The sequence below is a fragment of the Artemia franciscana genome, chromosome 8, assembly GCF_032884065.1.
Source record: "Artemia franciscana chromosome 8, ASM3288406v1, whole genome shotgun sequence".
Classification (NCBI taxonomy): Eukaryota; Metazoa; Arthropoda; class Branchiopoda; order Anostraca; family Artemiidae; genus Artemia; species Artemia franciscana.
In genome coordinates, this window is record NC_088870.1 from 42,967,452 (window position 1) to 42,992,771 (window position 25,320).

The following is a 25,320-nucleotide window of genomic DNA, read 5'->3' on the forward strand; positions in this document are numbered from 1 at the left end:
TTCAATTACATTGTTTGTTAAATTTTGTCCCTCAGCAGGCAAGCAGCAAAGCAGTGGCCCTACATATGAAACGGTTGAACAAATAAAAATTTTCCCTGGAAATAACATGAATTACCTGGTAGAACGTACGGTCATGATGTCAGAAGTCCCGGTTCACTAATAATCGATAAAATTACCAAGAGTAGTTGTTCAACTTATGGGAAGCCTGTCTCTCTGAAATTTAGCTTAAACAGGAAGATTCTTGGAAACTTCTACGCAGCGGTTGCCCTCCCTTACCTGCTTTATGTATCTCCACTGTGGGACAGGTTCAGACAAACTGACAGACTAAAACTCCGGTCTGTATTCTGCAAATACGTCAAGTTTTTGCTTCGATACCCGCTCTACGAGAGAAACACGTTTGTTCTAAGATAAAAAAAATGATTTATAAAATCTATAAAATATAAAATTTAAAAATTCTACGATTTATAAAATCTATAAAATAAAAAGCTTTATTTTTAAATGAAAACTAATTTAATACAAATAAAATATTATAATATAATAATATTAATTATTATTATTATTACTATTATTGTGATAATAACTACAATATTACAAGTTTCTACAAGTTTCTTCGATTGGTAAGCAGCTAAAGCTCATGGAGGGTAGAGCTCATCAGGCTGTTTATTTCACTCCAACATTATTTATGTAAACTGAATAAAAAAAACAGTTGAAATTAAGTGTGTGATTAAAAAAAAAAAGGAAAAGGCATGTTTGTTCAATGAAATCCCTGTGGTTGATGCTTCTCGACAAGTTTCTTCATATTTGGTTCTATAGATGTTAAAGATAGTCGAAGATCATCTTTTCACAATGTCAAGTCTATTGCGAGCTTTTGATAAAATTTGAGAAACACGACTAAATCCCAACAAGATAAGATAAAGGAAAAGCAATAACGTAGAACTGTGCTTTATCCCAGAGCAATGGGTACTTTGTAGCAACATAATTTGTTTTCCATATATTGTACTTTCCATCTTTGAATTTTGCACACATTATTTCATCACTTTGTAATTCGATGGGGGGCTCTTGCAAAGATAATTCCATTTCGGCAACATTAACTTCGAAAGGAATTGAAACCCAAATCGGTATATCCATTCCGAGTAGATCACTAAACCGATTAAAAATAATGTAAATTACAGTAGAAATCGAATTCTTAAAAATAAAGAGTGTTCTGAGTTGGTTTTCTTCGTGGACCCCAATATATCATTGTGGACCCACAATTTATTGTGCTTTGCCTGTGGACCCCCGGAAATATTACATGGACCCCTAGGGTCCATGTGGACCCTGGGTGAGAGCCACTGTTCTAAGATATCAAAATATGGTGGACTCAATTGTCATTGCGCAGTCTACTAAAACAATTGCAGAAAAAAAAGGCTTTGGAAAAATTGTTCGAGTTTTTGCCTCTACACCTGATCTACGAGTGCGAATGAAAAAGTTATTAATTAAACTTGTTCTTTGATGCTGAGTGTTCTTGTTTTTTCCTTTCTTCTTTTGTATTACTCTATCATTTTGTATTACTCTATAATTTTTATTACTATAATTATAATCTCACGTAAGAAGTAGTTATCGACGAATCCCATTTTCTTTTAGATACTATTTCAGGAATGTCATTTCTAAGTGACAATCTTACCACTGATAGCATCAAGCCATCGATGACAATCTATTCATCAAGAATTATGTGACAAAATTACTTGTTTAATTCAATAATTAAACAAGAAAAAAAAATAAAAGAACAAATTATTTTTAGTGAAAATTAATAATCCCGGACTCGTGTCACTTAAAGTTTTTGTGAAGTCTATTGAGCCATCCAAAATATTTTTGTGTTCTCAGGTCACCTGGTTGACTATTATATTCTTTATGATTGATATCTGTTCTCTGCCCTCTGGTGTTGTTGAAAACATAAATTGGTGCCAATTAAGCTTCAGTAAATAGTGCTCATTTTTCTTTCATCTAAGTGAAACGCATTATTATTCCCGATTATAAATGTAAGATTGAAACAGTGATATTATAATCAGAGCCAATAATATAGCGTTGCTTATAGTAAACGCCATAAGGCTTCAATGTTTTATTATTGTTATTATTTTATTCCCAAAGCCACTTCATATGGAAGGGGAGGTCGTTTAAGCTTCAGAGGGGGCTCATTCAATTGGAAGTCAGAAATTCTAGTGCCCCTTTTACGAGTCAAAAGTGATCGGAGGTCATCGGCCTCCTCCTCTTTGGAGGAGGCTCTTTAAATTGGAAATTGAAGGTTTAATCTCTCTTTTTAAGATTCAAGAGGGACCAGAGAGCAACTAGCCCCCCTGCCCTCTATTCCCCAAAAACAACCGATCCAATTTTTGGGATATCGATTTTGTTTAGAATATACTAAAGATCACATTACAAGAACTACGGGGTTGACATAGGCTCCTAGAGCCTGGGGCAAGTGTTGTAAAATATGCCAGTGGGGCATATAAGGTTCTTATGGAGGGAGTGGTTGTACAGACTTCGGAAAGGGCTTATTTAATTAAAATTTGAAAGTTCAAGTTCTGTTTTAAGATCTAAACATGATTGGAGGGTAACTAGCCGTCCTTCCCCTCAAGCCCAGTTGTATTTAGTCCAAACATTATATAACAATGACTTTGGGGTTGATAAAACCCCGGAGCCCTAGTACAAGGGTTGTAAGTTTATGACCCACGGGTACTTATGGTTCTAATGGAAAAGATGGTTGTAATACATTGAAGAAGGCTCATTTGATCGGAAACTGGAAGTACTATTTCCCCTTTTAAAGAGTATAAAATGATCAGAGGGAAAAAGTGCCTTCCCCCAACTGTCGTCTTCTTTAAAAATTTATCTGATCTAACGTTTGAGATAGCCATTTTGAAAAAAAAAACAGTCCAATTATTTTATAACAATGCCTTCGGGGTTGACACAATCCCCAAAGCCCGGGACAAGGGTTGTAAATTATGCCTCAGGAATATATCAGGTTTTTATGGAAGTAGTGTCCGTATAAACTTTCGAAGAAGCTTATTTGATTTGCAACTGAACGTTCTAGTTCCTTTTCAAAAGTCACAAGTGATCAGAGGACATCAAGACCCCCTTCCAACAGCCTCTTTTCTCCAAATGTATTTAATCGAAATTTTGAGATAGCCGTTTTTTTCAGAATAGTCTAAATGTGAATTAACAACGACTCCAGGTTTGACCCCCATAGCCATCGGGAAAAGGGCTATAAATTATGCTAGTACCCATCGTTAACATATAAGATTCTTATAGAAGGCGTGGTCTTATAAAATCCGGAGGTGGCTCACTCAATTGAAAATCGAAATTTCTTTCACCATTTTTGAAAGTCTAAAGTGATCCAAGGGTACCCCCCCCCACACGCGTTTTTCCCCAAATGCATGAGATCAGAATTTTAAAACGGTCATTTTGTAAATAGTCCAAAATACAAATAGCTATGATTTAGGGGTTGGAAGTTCCCCATAGCCCCCGGGACAATGTTTGTAACTTGGCAAATTGCCCATTGTTAACATATAAGGTTTTCGTGAGAGGGTTGGCCATATTAACTTTTGAGGGGGCTCATTTAGCTGAAAATTGAAATTGCCTCTCCCTCATACTATCTGTCTGGGCTTTTCTCCGATTAGCCATGGCTTGACAGCAACTTGATTTTAATTCGAAAATCAACGGACTTATCTCAGGACACGTTTTTCTGGCATTACCAAAATCCTTTATTTTAATAGAGTGATTTTTTATAGGACATCTTTTTCTTGGGTTCCACACGTGGTGAATTAGATTCTCTAAATCAAAATTCAGAAAGAAATGACTAAAGCTGTAAATAACGTATCGAAACAGTCAAAAGCGTATAAAAAGCAATAAGCCCCCATCGCTCCTTTTCCCCAAAGGCATTCGATTAAAATTTTAAGAAATCCATTTTTTTCAAAATAGTCTAAATGTCAAGGAATTGCGCTTCCAGGGTTGAATCCCCCTACCAGTACCGGGGAAAGGGCTGTGAGTACCGCAAGTTGCTTATTGTTATTTCAATACTTTATTTACTTTCGCAATGGATTTACAGCAATTTCGATTTGTGGGGCAATGCCTGCAAATTGCTCATATTTCACAATTTGTTTTCTTTGATACTTTTGGAATTACTTCAGTGGAATGATTATTTGGTCTTGAAATAAACTGGACTGACAGGTCCACGCTGCGGCTGCATGAATTTTCAGCTACAAAATTGGTATTAGCAGGAATGGATTTTTGACTGCTGATTATCGGGGATAAAAGGGATTATTATTAGAGATGCAAGATTCATGAACTTCATCGTTATTTGAACAGATTAAGCAAATCCTATTCGTTTTTTAAGCTCAGTTGGGGAAATGCCTGCACACTGTGGGTGAAACAACTTGAGACATTTTGTGCATTGTAGGGTGATCCCCTTGCCACAGGATCTACCATAACCAGGACAAATAAATATTGACATTACTCACTCCTTAGGTCTGGGGTTAAATAAGTAAGGCCAAAAGAAAGACGGCAAAATAAATCACTTTTACCGTTCCATTAAGCTTGTAATGCAATAAAATCCTTCAGGTTAAACTTGCAACACGGTACGTCTATGCGGTACGGACACTCAGATCTTCAAAGCCAAAGGGGTGTATGACTATCCCCCGTTAACATAATATAGTCGAGCGAGAAATGAATTTATTCAATTCAGATATACCAAATCCTTTTATTTTGAGTTCTGAATCAATATAATCCGTTTATTTGAGATGTTCTCACTTTGAAAGCTAGTTCAGCACTGAAAACTATAGTTGTTTTGCAATAAGTAAGCTTGAAAGCTAAATTCTATTTTGGTCTTCCTGTTATGGGCCATTGAAAGATAATATTATTCAAAAGAAGCCATGGATTTGAACTTTAATTCAGCTGATTGGTCAGTTCCAATCAAGATTTTCATCCGGAAATGAAAATTTTTAGTGCCCTTTTTAAGTGACCAAAAAATTTGGAGGGCATCTAGGCCCCCTCCCACGCTCATTTTTTCCCAAAGTCAACGGATCAAAATTTTGAGATAGCCGTTTTGTTCTGTATAGTCGAAAACCATAATAACTATGAATTTGGGGATGACTTATTCCCCCACAGTCCCTGTGGGAGGGGCTGCAATTTACAAACTTTGACCAGTGTTTACATATTGTAATGGTTATTGGGAAGTGTACAGACGTTTTCAGGGGAATTTTTGTGGTTTGGAGGATGGGGTTGAAGGGAGGGGCTATGTGGGAGGATCTTTCCTTGGAGGAATATGTCATGGGGGAAGAGATATTCAATGAAAAGGGCGCAGGATTTTCTAGCATTACTATAAAAAAAAACTATGAAAAAATAAACATGATTTTTTTTTTCAATTGAAAGTAAGGAGTAGCATTAAAACTTAAAACGAACAGAGACTATTATGCATATGAGGGGTTCTTAAAATACTTTAGCATAAAGAGCGAGGTATTTAGGAGGATATAAATATCTCGCTCTTAATGCTAGAGTATTTTTAGTAATTTCAACTATTTATTCTACGGCCTTTGTGATTCATGGGTCATTCTTAAAGAATTGGGACAAAACTTGCGATTTAGTGTAAAGAGCGAGGCATTCACGAGGGGACAAACCCCCTCATATACATAATAAAAATATAAGAACACAAAAGTTTGTACGTAAGTTAATTCTTAAGTTAAGTTTATTTTTCAAACAGTTTTTATTTTAAATATACACATAAAGATTAGTCTTACCTATCAAAAGTTACGAGCCTGAGAAAATTTGCCTCATTTTAGAAAATAGGGGAAAACACCCCATTCAGCGTATCAGAGAACCTTATTGTAGAAGTTTCAAGCTCCTATCTACAAAAAGTGTGGAATTTCGCTTTTTTTGCCAGAAGACAAATCACGGATGCGTGTTTTTTTGTTTATTTTTATTTTTTTGTTTTTTCCCCTAGGGTTGATCGTATCGACCCAGTGGTCCCAGTGGTCCCACACAATACTTACCAATCATGATCTCCAACTTCCAAAATGAAGAAAGTAGCGATTGGGGTAACTAAAATGATCCTTCACCCCAATAAGTGATCAAAGTAAGGAGAATAGAGGACATCATTTTTTTTAAGAGTTGGCCTTTCAACTGTAAAATGGAGCGGGTGAGGTACTTGACAAAAAAAAATCCTCTCTATTTTATCAACTAAATTATTTTGCTTTGATGACTCCATAAGTTGATACTAAATGATCGATGGTAATGTTCCGTGTATCAAACTTGAAACCACGCAAATTACAAGAACAAAATGCTATTACTTTGGATGAGTGTGGTTGGTTCAACAAAAAAACCTTACGCAGTATTTTTTCATTTCAACTACGACAGGGTCTATCCAATACTAATTCACTTGCTTACCTCTGTTGTTTCTGTAACTAAAAGAATATCCCCATTTAAAAACCACTGAATTTCTGCAGGTGGTCTGGATCCAAAAACTAAGCAAGAAATCCGTGTAGGCTTTGATGCAATAAGCAGCTCATTGTGAATTATAATTCGTGCTTCAGTTGGGACTACTGCAAAAGAAAATAAAAGATAATCAAGTCGAACATAGAAAATACAACTCTGTATTTTTTCATCTCTGTCCAGGCTGGCTTCGTCTTGAATGTTCAACAAATAGGATGAATCCACTTTTTTATATTAACTATTTCAGTAAGCTTAATTTCTTATAAATTTAACGTTAATTGTTACTTATAAGTCAAAAGAGCAACCACTATCGCTTGTGCAACTCGTGTAATTTTACCCAACAAATTCCAGACACATAATTCAAGAATAACATAATGATAGGCAACTACCCTATTTTTAAACTGTTGAATTTGACAGCAAAATTAAGAGTTTATTGTGAAAAAATACTTTGTAATAATATTTCCCATTGTTTTTATCAGAGGTAGCGCTACATAGCTGCCGAATTAACGAACCATATGCCTGCAATATATTATTATTAATAGATAAGATTGAAATCATTTACTGGGTTGTGATTTCGTGTTTTGTATCATTTGGTTGTTATTATTTAATATTTCTTGTTCTTATTTTTTACGATAAATATTACATTTATTAAATAAGAAGATTAACAAGACTTAATGAAAACTGAGCTTGCTTGAGGTTGTTACAGAATCTAAATTGTATAGTTAAAGGTGTAGATATTTTGACCGGTAAAAGATTACTGAGAGCTTTGTTGATAAAGCTTTAATGTTTTGCAGGCATATTCAGTTTCCTGCTGGAAAGAGAAAATCCTGCTTTTCCGCCATTTTGTGCTTTCGGTTAACCACCAGTCTTTCAGTATTCTGCAAAAATAGGGAAATATTGAGAGTAAATTTGTTTGAGCAAGTTCTATAGATAAATATTTCTGAAAATGCAAAGATAAAATTTTTGTTTGGTTTAGTTTTTGAGTGCACTTTTGGTTCCATCAGAAAAAATAACGTTCTTGTCATTAATTATCAGTTCATATTCAGTATGAGTTTTCATATTAACTATCATTAATTAACTATCAGTAGCGATAGAGTATTCATTCAGTAAACGCACATTACCTTCCCGAACAATTTCTTCTTATGTTTTGTGACGTACAGTTTTGGACCCTGCATTTTTTTCAACTAACTGCAAGGAGCATAATTAAAACTTAAGACGAACCAAAATATTCTATTCAAGAGGGGAGCTGCCTCCTTCTCAATACCTCTCTCTTCACGCTAAAGTTTTGAGCACTATCAGAAAAGTTCTTTATTCTAAATAAACGATCCTTGTGTTTGAGGAATCGTTCTTTAATATTTGGGACTAAAGGTCAAACTTTAGCGCAAGGAGGAGGGAGGCAGTCCTCCCTATATATGGCATAATTTCTGTTCATTTTGAATTTTTTAATTTGTTCCTTACTTTCAGTTTAATAAATCTGTTTTTTATTCAATTTCTCATCATTACTCAAACAACGCAGAGAAACCCGCCCCTCCATGAAAATTGCCCCCCTCCCCAAGAACAATTATTCCAAGGAAAGTTTTCCGGCATAAAATGCTCCCCCCGGAAATTACTTTCCGGCAATTCCATTCTCACTCTAAATTTCTTGCTCACGATTCCACTTGAAAAATTGTCCTTAACATAATACCATTAAAAAAATAGTTTTTTTCATCTAGTTTCTTATCGTTTTCGAATTCATGCTGGAAATCTCCCAATGTGGAAATTTTTTCAGATTCCTTCCCTCCAATAGAAATTTTCTTTGCAGAAAATTACCCAGAGGATAATTATTCCTGGTGATAATTCCTCATGGAGAACTTCTCCCATAGAAAATCTCACTCCAAGGAAAGATTACCAGAAAATTCCAACCCCACTGAAAAGATTCCCCCAAAAATCTACGCATATAAAATGGAGTCGCCAAAGAATAAGTAAGACAGATAAGCGAATCTTATGCAGGAATTGTGTCAAATTCCTTAAGTATAAAATTTCTTCTTTCAAGCTCACCCCAAGAAACTTCAGTTACAGCAGAAATTCTCCCCGTAGAAAATTCCCACCGTAGATAACCCCCCAAGAAGTACCTGTATGCTTCACAATAGTAACTATTATATATAGACAATAGCACAAAGTTCATAGCGTCCAACCCTTTCCCTAGCGGCTTTGGGGGTAACGAAATCTTTAAAGACATAGTTATTGGACCTTTTAATTATGCTGAATTAAATGACTATCTCAAATATCTGATCCACTAACTATTGGGAAAAAGAGAAATGAGAGGGGGGATAGTTGCGCTACAATCTTTTTGGTCACCAATATGCCAATAGAACTTTAAATTTCCCTTCAAATGAACCCTCTCCAAAACCTCTATGACCATTGCTTTGGTATGATCAGCCCTGTGAAGGAAAAAAAAAGAATAGAAACAAAAATAAGTAAAAACACATCCTTTTTGCCAAAAAATAAATTTCCATATCTTTGCATATAGGACCCTTTCACCTCTAGAGTAGGTTTATCTGATGCGCTGAATCTGATAGCGGGGTTTTAATTAAGATTCCATGACTTTTGGGGGATGTTTCTTCCTTTTTCGAAAATAAGGCAAAATTTCTCAGGCTCGTAACTCTTGATGAGTAGCAATAAACTTATTTTCTATTTGTCTTTGGAATCAGAGTAAAAAGATAATTCTTTTGATTTATCTATTGTCTTCAAAATTCCGTTTTTTTTTAGTTTTGTTCACTATAGGACCGAGTCACGCCTTACCTACAGTTCGTTACCACAAAATGTTTGATTCTTAGATTATGTTTAATTACTGAAAGGTAGGCATGATATAACACATGTTTTCAATGCTATGCTGAGTTTTCTTGTGTGATGACTATCCATAGGTTTGAAAATAGATAGCATTGTAATCCCGTCCGTGAATTTCTTTGTGCATGATGTGATCCTTTAAACATTGAATAAGAAAAAGTTTTTTTTTTTTAAACTACAAGTAAGGAGCGAAATTCAAACTTAAAACGAACAGAAATTATTCCGTACATGAAAGGGGTAGTCCCCTCTACACACACCGCTCTTTACGCTAAAGTTCGACTCTGTCACAACTCAACTTTTTAAAACAATAAAAAACTTGCTCGGTCAAAGTTTGTAACTTTCTCCACATCGCCTGGGAATGTGCAGAATTAAGTCGTCCCCAAGGACATAGTTATTAGGTTTTTGAGCTGAGCTGAACTAAGCTCAACGGAATGGCTATCTCAAAATTTTGATCCGGTGACTTTGGGGGAAAATTTGCGTGGGAGGGGGCCTAGCTACCCTCCAATTTTTTGGTCATTTAAAAAGAGCACTAGGACTTTTAATTTTCGTTAGAATAAGCCTTCTTGCGACATTCTAGGACCACTGGGTCGATACGATTACCCCTGGGAAAAAAAACAACAAATAAACACGCTTCCATGACCTGTCTTCTGGCAAAAAAAAAAAACAAAATTCCACATTTTTGTAGATACGAGCCTGAAACTTTAACAGTGGGGTTCTCTGATACACTGAATCTGATGGTGTGATTTTCGTTAAGATTCTATTACTTTTAGTAGGATTTTCTCTCTATTTACTTAAATAAGACAAATTTTCTCAAGCTGGTAACTTTTGATGGGTAAGACTGAACTTGATGAAACTTACATATTTAAAATCAGCATTAAAATGTGATTGTTTTGACGTAACTATTGGTATCAAAATTACATTTTTTTGAGTTTCGGTTACTATTGAGCTAGGTCACTTCTTACTACAGTTCGTTACCACGAACTGTTTGAAATAGATTTCTTTATTCTATAATGTGCAAGTGCAAGTCATCAGTCACATCACTGGCATATGTAAACTCATCGTGTCAGCCGTTAAAGAGAAGAAAAATCTACTGCATCATGTTATTCTCAATCCCCGTGACACTCCAATTCTTGGTGATGCTGATTTTTCTGTTGTGGCCACACAAGTAAACGAGATTTCCCGTAAGCTAGATGGGTTTACTGACGTCACGACCTGGGCGTTCTGTAATGTGACCTCTTCAAAGGCTGGAGAATGTAACAATATGAATATGCCAAATCCCTGCTGCTCACATTTCGCAAAACGTTAAGCTAGTGTAAACTTTAGTTCTAAGAAAACTGTCTAAGTGAACACATAAAAAAAAATTCAGTAAAGTATAAATTATGTTCTGGCTTTTAGAAAGCATAGGGGTTTTGAGCCCTACTCATGTTAATTTCTGCTCCCTGAGCAAAACAAGGAAAGAAAAGGAAAAAGAAGAGAGACAAAAGGGTTTTCAAATAATTGTTTTACTATTTTGCTAAAATTTGGCATTTTCCCACCCACGATTTATGCTAAAATTGGATTTTGCTTGATTTTTTAGATGAAAAGTGTAGAGCTCTGGTGAAGTGTTTCAAACTATAGTAAATGGATTGTATATCTTAGACTTTGTGTTCCCAGCCTTCTGGCCCTCTATTTGCAGAAAGTTTTGTGGCGCACAGCGGCAAGATAACGCATTTGATTGTGGCTCAATCAGTTTTTTTTAAGTTAAAAGGAGACTAGATATTGCAAATTCCGTTCAAATGAGCCATATCTCAATGCTTTACAGCCTCTGCCTCAGTATTAATTTAAAAAAAAGGAGACAAAGTGCCACCCATAACGGCGTAGTTTTATTCTAATTTAACTTCTGGCTTGGGGTTTCTGGCTCCTTTTAAAACTCTCAAAGTATTTGTTACAGTAAAATTACAAATTATTGTTCTGTTTAATATAAAAATAATTTTAATTTATAAATCTAGAATCATTCGAAGATACTTTCACTTGATAGTTTCTAAGAAAAGGAGCAGTTAAACTTTTCGTCGCTATTGGTCCTTATTTGCTCATTATTAGGTCGCAGCTTCTGCTGCAAGCATGACTATAAATCCATCCAAATTTTTACTCCTTTTTCAGGCTTTCAAAACATTTTCAAAAGAAAGAATACCCATTTTCAATTTGATTGAAGCAACAATTGTATTCCAAACTAAAAATAAGAAATGTGAAATGGATTCTATGCAATTTCCTTAAATTAGGAAAGCTAACAACTTAGTATTCAGGAAACAGACTGACAGAAAAAGCATGTATCTGGTGGACAAGCTGTTGCCAAGGGATTGTTTTTTTTTTTTTTTTTTTTTTTTTAGATGATAAGAACTGTTTGTATATTTTAACAGTAAAGAAGAATTTCAAATAACAGGCTATTTTTTTAAAGTAGTCAGAACTGAAAGTTAAAAATTAATGTTTCAGGAAGGGGGAAGGTTCAGTCTTAGTGGTTCAATTATACGAAAGCCAATTGCTAGGCAAAACTTATTCAAATTGTATTTTGATCAACCATCTCTGAATGAAATTCAGTGTATCTGAAATTAAGGTGGTGCTATATTGCTAAAAAATAAAGAAACGACGAAGATAAAAAAAAAAAACAGATTCCAAGATTTCCTTTTTTCAAAGTTCTATTGATCAAAATAAAACAAGATCTTCTAAGTGAAACATAAAAGCGACGCAGAATGTTAAGACATTTCTAGTCAAAAAGCAAGAACGGACTTTATCCTCACTTCCAAAAAAACGGACCTTATTTGTCCGTCACGTAAGGCACATATCCTGCACAACATTTGTGATAGCACTTGGATGTATTTTTGGCCAGCGATAGCGAAGCACATCTTTCAAACTTGGAAACGAACTGACGTAACTCGTATATTAAGAAGGGAGTTGCCAACCCAGGCTTTACACTAAGGCTTTGCTTGTGACTCGTTGAGGGTGTAATTTGTATCTATAACCATCAAACTTGAAAGGAAATGTTGCTGCGAAATGGTAAGTTTGTCCCTTCGATTATTTCAGTCCAAATAAAATAACACTTATTATAGTCCGTTTATTAAGGCCTACAAACAGCTGTTACTATTGATTCATTGAATCTTTTATAGCTAGATGGTACATGTAGCCTCTAAATAAGCATTAATAGACACATGTTTCAGATATTCAGAGACTTTTCAGATAAACTCAGAGGACAGGATCCACACTTCCTGATATGGAATTAAATAAAAAAAAAAACTAATTTTTTTGGCTGAAAGTAAGGAGCGACATTAAAACTTAAAACGAACAGAAATTACTTCGTATATGAAAGAGGCTGCTCCCTCATCAACGCCCCGCTCTTTACGCTAAAGTTTTTTACTGTTTTAAAAAGAAGAATTGAGAGAAAGAGTCAAACTTTAGCGTAAAGAGCGGGGCGTTGATGAGGAAGCAGCCTCTTTCATATACGAAGTAATTTCTGTTCGTTTTAAGTTTTAATGTCGCTACTTACTTTCAGCCAAAAAAATTAGTTTTTTTTTATTTAATTTCTGAACGTTTTTGAATTAATGCATGTTTGGTTTTGGCTCTCCGCACATAAATTATTAAAATGAAATTTGTATATTAATTCTTTTTTTGGCTAAATGGCTTTCTCTTAGTTTTGATCAGATGATTTTGAGAAAGAAGGGGTGGAAAAGGAGGCCTAGTTGCCCTCCAATTTTTTGGTTACTTAAAAAGGCAACTAGAACTATTTAATTTTTAACGAACGTTTTTATTAGTAAAAAATATACATAACTTAAGAATTAACTTACGTAACAAACTTTCATAACCTTATATTTTTTATTATGTATACGAGGGGGTTTGTACCATCGTTAATACCTCACTTTTTTACACTAAATCGTAAGTTTTGTCCCAATTCTTTAGGAATGACCCCTGAATCAGAAAGGCCGTAGAATAAATAGCTGAAATTACTAAAAATACTTTAGCATAAAGAGCAAGGTATGTATCTCCTCCTAAATACCTCGTTCTTTATGCTAAAGTATTTTTAGAACCCCTCATATGCGGAATAATCTCTGTTCGTTTTAAGTTTCAATGCTACTTCTTCCTTTCATTTGAAAAAAACGTTTTCATGTTAATTTTTCACTGTTTTCTTATAGTAATGCTAGAGAATCCTGCGCCCATTTCATTGAATTTTTCTTCCCCCATGACAGATTCCTCCAAGGAAAGATCCTCCAACATAGCCCCCTCTTCTCAGCCCCACCCCCAAACAAAATAAAATCCCCCTGAAAACGTCTGTACACTTCCCAATAACCATTACTATATGTAAACACCGGTCAAAGTTTGTAACTTGCAGCCCCTCCCCCAGGGATTTTGGGGGAGTAAGTCATCCCCAAAGACATAGTTATTATTGTTATCGACTATGCTGAACAAAATGGCTATCTCAAAATTTTGATCCGTTGACTTTGGGAAAAAAATGAGCGTGGGAGGGGGCCTAGATGCCCTCCAATATTTTTGGTCACTTAAATAGGCCACTAGAACTTTTGATTTCCGTTAGAATGAGCCCTCTTGCGACATTCTAGGACCACTTCGTCGATACGATGACCCCTGGGAAACAAAAACAAACAAATAAACACGCACCCGTGATTTGTCTACTGGCAAAAAAATATAAAATTCCACATTTTTGTAGGTAGGAGCTTGAAACTTCTACAGTAGGGTTCTCTGATACGCCGAATCTGATGGTGTCATTTTGGTTAAGATCCTACGACTTTTAGGGGGTGTTTCCCCATAGTTTCCTAAATAAGGCAAATTTTCTCAGGCTCGCAACTTTTGATGGGTAAGACTAAACTTGATGAAACTTATATATTTAAAATCAGCATTAAAGTGCGATTCTTTTGATGTAGCTATTGATATCAAAATTCAATTTTTTAGAGTTTTGGTTACTATTGAGCCGGGTCGCTCCTTACTACAGTTCGTTACCACGAACTGTTTGAATAGATAGATAGGACAAGATAGAATAGATTGGACAAGATGCAATAGATACGATCCCCTCCCCTTAAAAAACCACGACTATACAAACAATATTATACGGGATCTTATCTATATTATTAGCCAGGTTACGAATCTTGTTGAGCTCAGTATTCATCTTATGTGTGCATGGACAAACAGATTCACAATTCAATCCAAAAATAAACAGTTAATTAAAAAAAAACATTTCTGTTCCCCTTCTAGCATCCCCTTCTAGCAAAGGCCCTATTTTGGACTCGTCCCGGTCTGACCTTCCTTCATTTATAGAAACACTTCTGGAACAATCATTCAATGGGGCTACTGAAAGGCGTGACAGATCCCATACGGTCACGGAAGTGGTGATTATAAGGAATATATTATCTTTTCCGTATCGATACATTTGGAAAGAGGTTGATTTAAATCGCAAAGAAACTATTTACTTAATATTTATACATATTTCTTTTTACCATGTAACACATATCAAGGTGAACGAGCTCTAATTCTTTTTATGCAACAAGATAGCAACTAATGGCATTGTTATAAAAATGTTACAATTTAACATAATTAAGGAGTTTAAGTGGAGTTTAAGTGGAGTTAAGTGGAAGTCTCACAATATTACATTTCCTGATCATGGAATTGACACATATCAAGGTGAACGAGCTCTAATTCTTTTTATGCAACAAGATAGCAACTAATGGCATTGTTATAAAAATGTTACAATTTAACATAATTAAGGAGTTTAAGTGGAGTTTAAGTGGAGTTAAGTGGAAGTCTCACAATATTACATTTCCTGATCATGGAATTGACACATATCAAGGTGAACGAGCTCTAATTCTTTTTATGCAACAAGATAGCAACTAATGGCATTGTTATAAAAATGTTACAATTTAACATAATTAAGGAGTTTAAGTGGAGTTTAAGTGGAGTTAAGTGGAAGTCTCACAATATTACATTTCCTGATCATGGAATTGACACATATCAAGGTGAACGAGCTCTAATTCTTTTTATGCAACAAGATAGCAACTAATGGCATTGTTATAAAAATGTTACAATTTAACATAATTAAGGAGTTTAAGTGGAGTTTAATTGGAGTTAAGTGGAAGTCTCACAATATTACATTTCCTGATCATGGAATTGAAAACAAAAGTAGAATAAAAATAAGATTTTTTTTTTGTACGGAAACAAACAGCAACATTAAAACATAAAACGGATAGATATAATCTTGTATACGAGACCGGCTGACTAAGCCTCAATATTCACACAAAATTATGTATCTAGTCACACAAGTGACTGTACTTTTCTCTTTGTTTTCAAAATAAATTATTTTTCTCGAGGAAAAAAAATATTTTCAAGAGGAAAAAGATAGAATTCAAATAATTATCCTAGTACTTCGAAAATGAAAGGGCAGATTTATTGGTATTTATTCTAGATAGTTAATATATCCGTTAAATATTTTGGACAATCAACGGTTAATAAAATTTTACTTAAACGGTCAATACCACTGCTACAAGGGAAAATACTTTTCACTTAAAAGGCTTGGGTAAAAAGGCTTTCGGCAAAGCAACCGTCAAACATTAGCATGGACTGATCATGGTTGCCGCGCTAGCTGCAACCCAGTAAACAGCGAAAAACAGTCCATAGTAACCAAAAGTTCAAGAATACATTTAGAAAAACTGCCTAGTGAAAACAAATTGCCATTTGACACTGATTCAGGAATGGTAACTATTTTATTCGTTCGTTTTAAAAGTAAAAGTTTATTCTGAAAGGAAATTTATGGTGATTTCAATAAAAGTCTGAAACCCCTCAAAATAGTGTCGTATCAAAATGACAAGTGTACTATTGGACAGAGCATAGTCGAAAACTTTGTTAAGGAAAATTACATCCCACCTTGGAAAACAAGGAAAATCCCTTTTTTGCATTGGTAGCGCTGATCTTTCTCCCAATTTTTTTTCGAGGGCTAGCAGTTTACCAGAACATCATAGAGAGACGCTTAATAGCTTATTCAAAAGCTATTTCTGATAAATACGGGCTTTTGTAAATTAAACCATCTGAAAGTGTCCTATGGCATTCAAACGGCACTTTCGTGCCGTTTCTCAAGGGGTGGGAAAAGCGGGCTACCAGAAAATCTTAGACAGATATATAGTAGCTCATATAAAAGTGTTTTATCACATCTTCGTTTTTCGGATAGATTACACCATCCACATGTGCCAAATTGCACTAAAAATGGTACTATGGTGCTATCGGTGCCATGTTTCATGTGGAAAAGCTGGGGCGAGTGCCCTACCAGAACTTTTAAAAGAGATATTTCATGGTCCATTTGAATTTTACTGCTCACATCAACGTGCTTTTTATCAGTTTTACCATCTGTAAGTGCCATATAGCACTAAAAATGACATTTTGGGTGCCACTCCTTAAATGGAAAAGCGCGGAAGCATAAAACAGTACTATTGTAATAAATATGGTCCAAAAACCTTAACTCTAGATTTAAAAGAACCACTTCCAAAAAATCCCGCCTCCCAGCCTTCTGAGTAAGTCTCGTGAGTAATTTGGGAAAATTTACTATGAACTCTTTAACACGATCAGCCGACACTGATGCTCGCAAAATGATTTTTATGATATCGAATGTTCTTAAGAGGAAGAAATTCATGGAATAACAAGTAATTGAATTTCGAAATTCATGATGATTATTTCTTGACTTAACTCCTCCCCTCTTCCTGTTCGTAAAAGTTCAGCTTCTCCAAATATAATTTAATGCTCTCACTCACTACAATAAACAATTTAATTAATTCAATGTTTTATAACAGTAAATTACAAATATTTTTGCTGAATAAGGTCCAATAGCTATGCTTTGGTGATGATATAACCCTCCACAGTCCCTGAGAATAGGGATGTAGGTTACACACTTATGGTCCTAGAAGAAAAAATTGATTGAATTTGATCATCAGCCTCTGTTGTTCAATTACAAGCAAGTAAAACTTTGAATCAGAATTGCAAGGGTTGAATTCCATATTCAGGATTTTTTTTTCAATCATGGTTTTGTGCTTTATGCATTATTATTTGTCTGTTTATTTATTATTTTTATAAATATTCTGATGAAATGTTCTTGTTTCTGTGTGAAATGTTTCTTGTGAAATTTTCCATACACTATTCTTGAAACAAATTACCCCCTGACGCCAACCCCTTGCCATTTAAGCGTTGGAGAAGTGTAGGCTTATGGTTCTGGAACCACTCAAAGTTTTATCTTCAAATAAGAATTAAAGATTGTTATACCTATTTATTCATATAATTTATTTTCTCTACTAATTAATAGACAGAATAAAATTATTGACAGATTTTAGCACTGAAAACCTATTTGATTTTTTTTCTGTGATATTTTTCTAGTTGCCAGGTTACTTTCCAACTTATTCTTGTTTATTGCTATTCAACACCTGTATGTCTAAGGTTTTTGGTATTTATTGGGACAGGGAGGTGATATTTAGTGAAATAAGTTAGACATACCAATATTTTACTTAGGTTTCGAAAACCTTAAAAATCGTAAGTTATCGGATTTATTCAGGATTTTTAAGAATCATAGTTTAGTGCCTTATGCATTATTATTTGTCTGCTTATTTATTATTTTTATAAATTTTCTTATGAATTGTTCTTTTTTCTGTGTGAAATGTTTCTTGTGAAAATTCCATACGCTACTCTTGAAACAAATTACCCCCTGACGCCATACTCCTTGCCATTTAAGCGATAAATGGAGAAGATAATTTAAGAAGAATAACATCTCATTAAAAAACTCTGTCAAAAGTAAGCTAGGAAAAGAATAATTAGAACATTCAAAAAGGAGGTGATAAAAATTATTGACACCGCCAAACGAGCAGAGTGAAATATCATTTTTCTTAGTTTTGCAAAGGAAAAGATCATCCGTTTCATATGCAATTTTTAACTTTTTAAATGAGCTGTTTTTCTTTTTTCCTTTCGATCTGCATTTACTTAATTTTTGTAAACTTACTTGGTTTTTAGTAATTCTGGTTCTCATTGATACTGTCCGATTTATTCAATCTTGATAATCGATTTCTAAAGTGACGTGCTTATTATTTAGTTCGTTAAAAGTTAAAAATTGGGCTAAGTAGGGAGACGGGTTAAAATTTTTAAGAGAGATCATCCTTTTCATATGCAGCGCAATAGCGCTGCCTAAATAAAGACGATATTGGCAAATGCATTATTTTTTATTTATTTAAACGAGACCACTTGGTAAAGAAGGTCTTGTCGTCAAAAATTCGAAAGGGGCTCACTCGATAGAAATTTAAAGTTTCAGTGCCCTTTTCAATAGTCAAATGTGAATGGAGGGCAATTCTTTCCAATCCAAATTTACAGATAGCCATTTTGTTCATCACATTTGGAAGGCCTAGTAATTATGTCTTTGGGATAACAAAATGACAACCCCCCACAGCCCTCAGGGCAAGGGCTATAAGTTATGCTAGTTCCCATTATCAACATGTAAGTTTTTTCTGGAAGGAATGGTCATATAAACTTCGCAAGTGTCTTTTTTAAGAGTTAAAGTGATCAAGGACCAATATTACACCTACATTTTCTCAACAAACGTACCTTATTGACTTATGATATAACCACTTTGTTAGAAACTGTCACTAGAACATATAGTAAAGCCTCCAGGGTTAACACAACCCCCTAGGGTGCTTGGACAAGAGTTTTTAGTAACACTCTGGGGGAAATAAAGATTTTATGTAATGGATGCTCTTATAAACTTTGGATGGGGGTCTTTTGATGGGAAATTGGAATTTATAGCTCCCTTTTTAAGAGTGAAAAAAGATTATTGTTCTGAGTATTGCGTTCTGGTCTTGGGAAGGTAAGGGGGTTACCAGCCCTAATCGTGTTAGTTTCTACTCGCTTTGATTTTTACTCAGTTAATTATTTAATTTCTGTTGGTTTTCGGTTACATTTATTATTGATGGTGATTTATGGTAGTTCAACGATTGGTAGATTACTACATTTTATTTCTGCTAATAATGAAGTTGTTTACTCTTTAAGATTTCTTAAATTAATTACGAGAAAAGTTCATCGTCCACCTAGCGACATTGGTGAAAACGGTCTACGGGGAACAGCAAGAGAGGAAGGGATATTCTTTTGTATTATAATATCTGTGTCCGAAAATAGAGCATATAATTCTTCAGTAAAGATATTATGATCAGCAGAATGGCAAAGTAAGGGAAATACCAGAGAAGAGAAACTTGGCTAGACATTAGGACAATTTTCGCAAAAACAACATAACAAGGATATCTCTATAGTCAATTGAAACCACGCCAGAAATGGCAGCTATGACCTCCCTTGAAGCAGTGTAGGGCTTTCTTTATATGCATTTTCCTGATTGCACTAATCTGTTTATGGTAAAGCTTTAGCATAGAGACCGAAAATTGAGCGATTTTCTTCCCCAATAACAAATTGGTAAATTCTGCTGGTTGTCATTTTAAGGTTGCTCTTTAGTTGTTTTTTTTTTTTAATTTAATCCATACACATAAAAATCGTTTTACTTACAAAACATATTAACGGAGACACTTCGAATAAGTGGTGCCGTCATATTTGTGTTATCTCCTGTACATGAAAAGTTCGAATTCATATCGAGCCTTGATAATTTCGAAACGTTTAGAAAATTTTGGTAGACACCAGGAGTTGGACTGAAATAAGATGTATCAGACAGCAAGGAATCCTTCCACCAGTAAACACTGGGCGGTGGGGTTCCTAAAAAGCAAGAACAAAATAAATCCTAACATAAAGGGAATCATTAGAGATAGAACAGGTAATATGAATTGCAAGGTAAACCTTATTTAAAATTTTAATACAGCCCGAAAACTAATAATAACATTTTTAATCAAGCATCAAGCCCCTTAACCCCCTGTAAATATCCTTAAAAATCCTTAAAAAAGGATATTTTAGTTTAATCAAGCATCCTTTCAAACACTGAGTGACTCAGATTCCGGGAAATATACAGACGATTTTAATCTAAAACACAATAAAATTTTCAAAACACACATAAAAACTTCCAAGTGAGGGAGTACCGTCATTTGAAGTTGATTTAGGAATTATTACTGTTAATTTGAAAACGTTATGAACGAAAACTTTATGGAGAATTGCTTCAAAGCTAATTTAAAAGAAAATAATCATATCTAGTGCCTTTTGTAAGTAGCCAAAGACAATGTCAGTAGTGGTCTATACATGGACTCTGTGACTATATCCTTATTTAGACATAGACATAGACATTTTTTATTTTCATCCAAAACGTATAAATTAAACAAAGAATTTACCATTAACGGCCACTCTTAAGACAGAAGAGTCCTGACTGTGGCCGCAATTCTAATCAGAATGATCTGCTAAATCATTTCCTCAAATGATTTTGAAGAAAAAAATCCTTGGGGGGGGGGGGGGTAAAAAAACAAAATAATTAATATTAAATACTAAATAAATAAACACTCTTTCCTCTTATCACACTTCTCTCCTTTTAAAAAAATGGAATTTAACCATTCTCTTGAATGATGCCAGACTTACTGCCGCTCTGACCAATTCTGGAAGGTCATTCCAGACGCTGACACCTATGTTCCTGAGAACAAATCCTGCTCTCGTTGTATTTCTTCTCTCGTGAGTCAAATCCTCCGAATTTCGGGTAAAATAAGGGTGATAAAACGAGTTAGTTTTAAAAAAATCATGAAAGTACTCAGGGCTTAGATTATTTACACTTTAAAAAACAAAAATCGCTAGCTGGTAATCGCGTAGCTCGCCTATGTTCAAAATATCGTTCTTTCTAAAACACTCCGCAGTATTCTGACAGTTTTGAAATTCTCCTATCAGACGCAGTGCTTTATTTTGTATTATTTGAGTTCTTTTATAATTCATCACGAAATTGCTTGCCCAAACAGAACAACCGTACGTGATGTAGGGGTGCACAATAGCACTGTATAACAATTTGACAACTGCTACCAGGAACACTTTTTTCAGCCTCCTCATCACTCTCAATCCTCTAGCTGCTTTTGCCGACACTATTTCAACATGCTTCTTCCAAGACAAATTACAATCAATATAAAATCCGAGATATTTACAAAAAAACACCTGTATTATGCCAACACCGTTATAAAGCACATTTTCAAGAAGTTCAGGTACACCAGTTCTATTAAACACCATAAAATTTGTTTTTCTTGGATTTACTGAAAGTGAGCTTAGAGCTGTAAAAACATGAAGCCGACTAAGGACGTGGTTCGCTTTTTGCACGACCTCTTTTGAAGTCCGGGTAAACACTGTGATAGCTGTATCATCGGCGAAAGAGGTTAAAACTGAATCATTTAGATAAAATCGAAGGGTATCCACATATACCAAGAAGAGTAACGGGCCAAGGACTGATCCTTGGGGAACACCACAATTTATAGACATAGCTGCACTAGATATATCACTCATCACCACCTTCATTGATCTTCCACACAGATAAGACCGAAACCAACTTAATGCTGTATCTTTAATTCCAAGGTTCCGCAGTCTTTTCAGTAGAACTTCAAAATCCACAGTGTCAAACACCTTCTTCAAATCAACAAAAATAGTTAGAGGGATCAAATTATTTTCTAACGCACTATTTACACAATCTAAAAGGTGATGAACGGCATGCACTGTAGAATGACCTTTTCTAAAACCAAACTGCGAATCTGACAAAAACCCAAGCGAATTTATGTACTCGTATATTTTCTTATACACTACTGTTTCATAAATTTTTGAGAAGAGCGGTAGAATGGATATTGGTCTCCAGTTGGAAATATCTCTTTTATCGCCTCCTTTATGGAGGGGTATAACAGATCAGTGAGGGACGCCATAATATACTTCAGAAGGGCTCCGGAAAAGCGGATCAACTGAAATAAGCCTACCAGAAAGATATGAATCAAACCAAGAATAAGCGTTTGATCTTATACCAATATGCGATAGTTTCCAAAGAAGAATACGATGAGTCAAGGAATCAAAAGCTTTACGAAGATCCAAAAATAAGGCTGCCGGTATATGACCAGAATCTATTGCCGAATGAATGAAATTCGATAAAGCTGCGCAAGCATGTTCCGTAGAGTGACCCACTCGGAATCCAAACTGGAAACCATGCAAAAAATCCTTTGCATCCAGAAAACTAAGAAGCCTGGATAGCATAGCCTTCTCAAAAATTTTGCTGAAAACAAATAGGAGAGAAATCAATAGCAGGATCACTCCGAAAACCACCATTATAGAGTACTATAGCCTTAGCTCGCTTGAGAGATTCAGGAATAAATTTCTTTCTCGAAAGACAGATTGACGAGCTTAGTCAATGGTGACAGAATAGCAAGCAGAATGGCACGGATAACCCTTGTAGGGATTGTATCTGGTCCTGAAGAGTATGAACCTTTAAGAGCATTCACGATACGAGCTACCTTAAATTCAGAAACAGAATTCAAGACCATCGACTTCAAACATGAGGGTCTAAGAAAGGCTGTGAAATTGCAACGAGAAGTTGCAGAGCTTGCAGAGGATGCAGTTACCTTTCCTATATTAGCAAAATAAGAGGTAAGCTCAAGCTGAACATCTACATCTCCTTGGACTGTTTTACCATCGATTATCAGCATTGATGTAGCTGAAGGCAGAGGAGGAGTAGGTCTGAATTAATTAAATACCATGTCTTCCTAACATCCTTCCCAAATTCAGAACATTTCCTATGATAATACTGAGACTTTGCCTTCCGACATAAAGAATTAAATATACTCCTATAGGCCTCGAATCGTTCGTGATGAGCTACAGATGAAGAAGCCTTGTGAAGCTTCCACAAATGATTTTTCCTTTTCCAGCTTTTATGGAGACCCGAAGTCATCCATGGACCCCGATTGCAAATTTTCAGGATTCCTTCTTTAAGTAAATCATAAAGGGAATCAAAAGAATGGTGTAAAATCTGAATCAGAAACCAAACTAGCCCATCGTACATCAGCCAGACGAGAATTAAGCAGACTTAATTAAGCAGACTTAATTAAGCAGAAAAATGGGAGACTAGATGGTGATGCTATACGCTGCGCTTGATCAGCACTCTTATATCGGGAAATAGCGGGAAAATGATCAGAAATATCACTAACCAGCACAAAATTATTTAAGACATCTAGTGACAAAAAAATCCACTGGGGGACCTATAAACCAAACCCACAACTAAATACTTACACATTAAATTAATCTCAATAAAAAGGGATTCAAAGATTCCTTCCTCATTTCTGCTCAAATCATTTCGGACGTTATATGCAAGACGATCAGCAATATAAGGCATAGGCCACCTCTGGCCATCTGTTTCCTATTCAGCCTCTCCATCCTGTATCCTGGAATATCTAAAAGGATATCCTTTTTTGAATCCAGGAAAGTTTCACATAATCCTATAACATCAGGAGTTCCATCACTAACGATCCGTTTCAGCTCATCAAAAGATGAGCTAAGTCACAGATGAAACACAAAGAAAATATCAGCTCGTTTAGAAGAGGCAGAACCATTTAATTGCGAAACATACTTACTTTTAAAAGCCGAATTAGAGTCATTATTCATCTGATTTCTACTTCCAATTGAAATATTAATTATATTTTCAATATCTAAATGATTATTCTGTAATTCAAGTAAACGTTCCCCCAAAGAGTTGATACTAACCTGGCCACTAACAGAAATCGTCGATTTACTCATGGCGGATGGTAGTTCCGCCCCACGACCAAGCCCACCAGACCACAGATATAAGCAAAAAATATAAGGAAAGAAAAATAAAAAAATAATATAATCAAGATACGGATAAATAATGATAATATAATCAAGGTAAGGATAAATAAGAAACAAACAAACAAACAAACAAATAACAACACAATAAAAAAGACACAATGTTTGTGGTAGCAGAAGATACCATTATGCGAGTCACTATTACTATTTTTATTGCATCGGACCAAACTAACTCAACAAATAATTCAAGGAATACTTTTTTCTTATCAAAACAAAAAAAAAGCTAAAACAAAGCTAAAAGTGTTTTTCGAAGTTCACGAGCAGGCGGGGAAGAATCATCGAATAAAAAAACATTCTGATTGCCCATGATAGTTTTTCTAAGAAGATTTCGAGCCAATTTAGAACTGCCACTTTCAGCTCCCTGTTCTCCATGATAGCCTTTATCAGCTTTTTTTCAGTTTTAACATCAGCTATCGTGTAAATGGGTCCCTCATGAATTCCAAGGCATGACGAAATTACACTATCGAAAATCGCCTTAGCGTTTACAGTATCATTCGCTGTCACGTTCCATACTAGAATATTTTTATCTGTTTCTTTACTTTCCGGTTTCATCATTGTATGCTTTAGGCTAGATAACTGCGATTTCAGTAAAGAATTTTCATCAACCACAACTGAAATTTCGTTCTTCAAATCTTTGGTCTCTACCTCCATGCTGATCACTTTAGACTTAATACCTTCCACATCCAATGTCGATTCCAATACAGATTCTTCGATCTTAGAAATACTTTTTTCTAATCCTTTAAAATCAACATTCAGCTCATTTAACGTAGTTGAATTCTCTTTAACAGTCTGTAAAACTAGACTCAAACTATCAGCTAGTGATTTCAACGAGATTCCTTCCATAGGACTGGATGTGGGAAAAGACTCGTCAGATTTATCCTTCTTCCTCTTTCCTCCCATTATAAAAAATAGTAATTGAACTCCAAGAAAAATAGACTGTAGAAATATACTACCACATAAAACTCCTTTAATTACTCACTTTGAGTAATATTGGCACCAGAATCTATCCAAAAAAAATTTCGACAGCAAATTAACCTTGCTGAACTCTAAATGAACGGTCCGACGCAAAGTAGGAGTATTTACCTCGAATGCATTCTTGTTTTATCAAAAACTTTGTGAGGGTAAATCCGGTTTAAGATGTTCACTGAATGAATGCTATATGCGAACTGATATGCGAAATATCTACATCATCTGCATTTGAAGTCAAGGTTTGTGTTCCTTGGAAAACTGCGACAA

General features: G+C 35.0%; 1 protein-coding gene across 3 annotated transcripts in view; it reads right to left on the bottom strand.

Annotated features, from left to right (window-relative positions):
• LOC136030450 (hemicentin-1-like) overlaps positions 1-25,320 on the bottom strand; it is a 214,279-nt gene that overhangs the window by 111,251 nt on the left and 77,708 nt on the right. For all 3 annotated transcript variants that reach the window (XM_065709442.1, XM_065709443.1, XM_065709441.1), the window contains 2 exons: positions 19,828-20,031; positions 6,412-6,566 (listed from right to left, as the gene is read on the bottom strand). In XM_065709442.1, the coding sequence (XP_065565514.1) occupies positions 6,412-6,566; positions 19,828-20,031 (359 nt within the window). The remainder of the gene's footprint in view (positions 1-6,411; positions 6,567-19,827; positions 20,032-25,320) is intronic.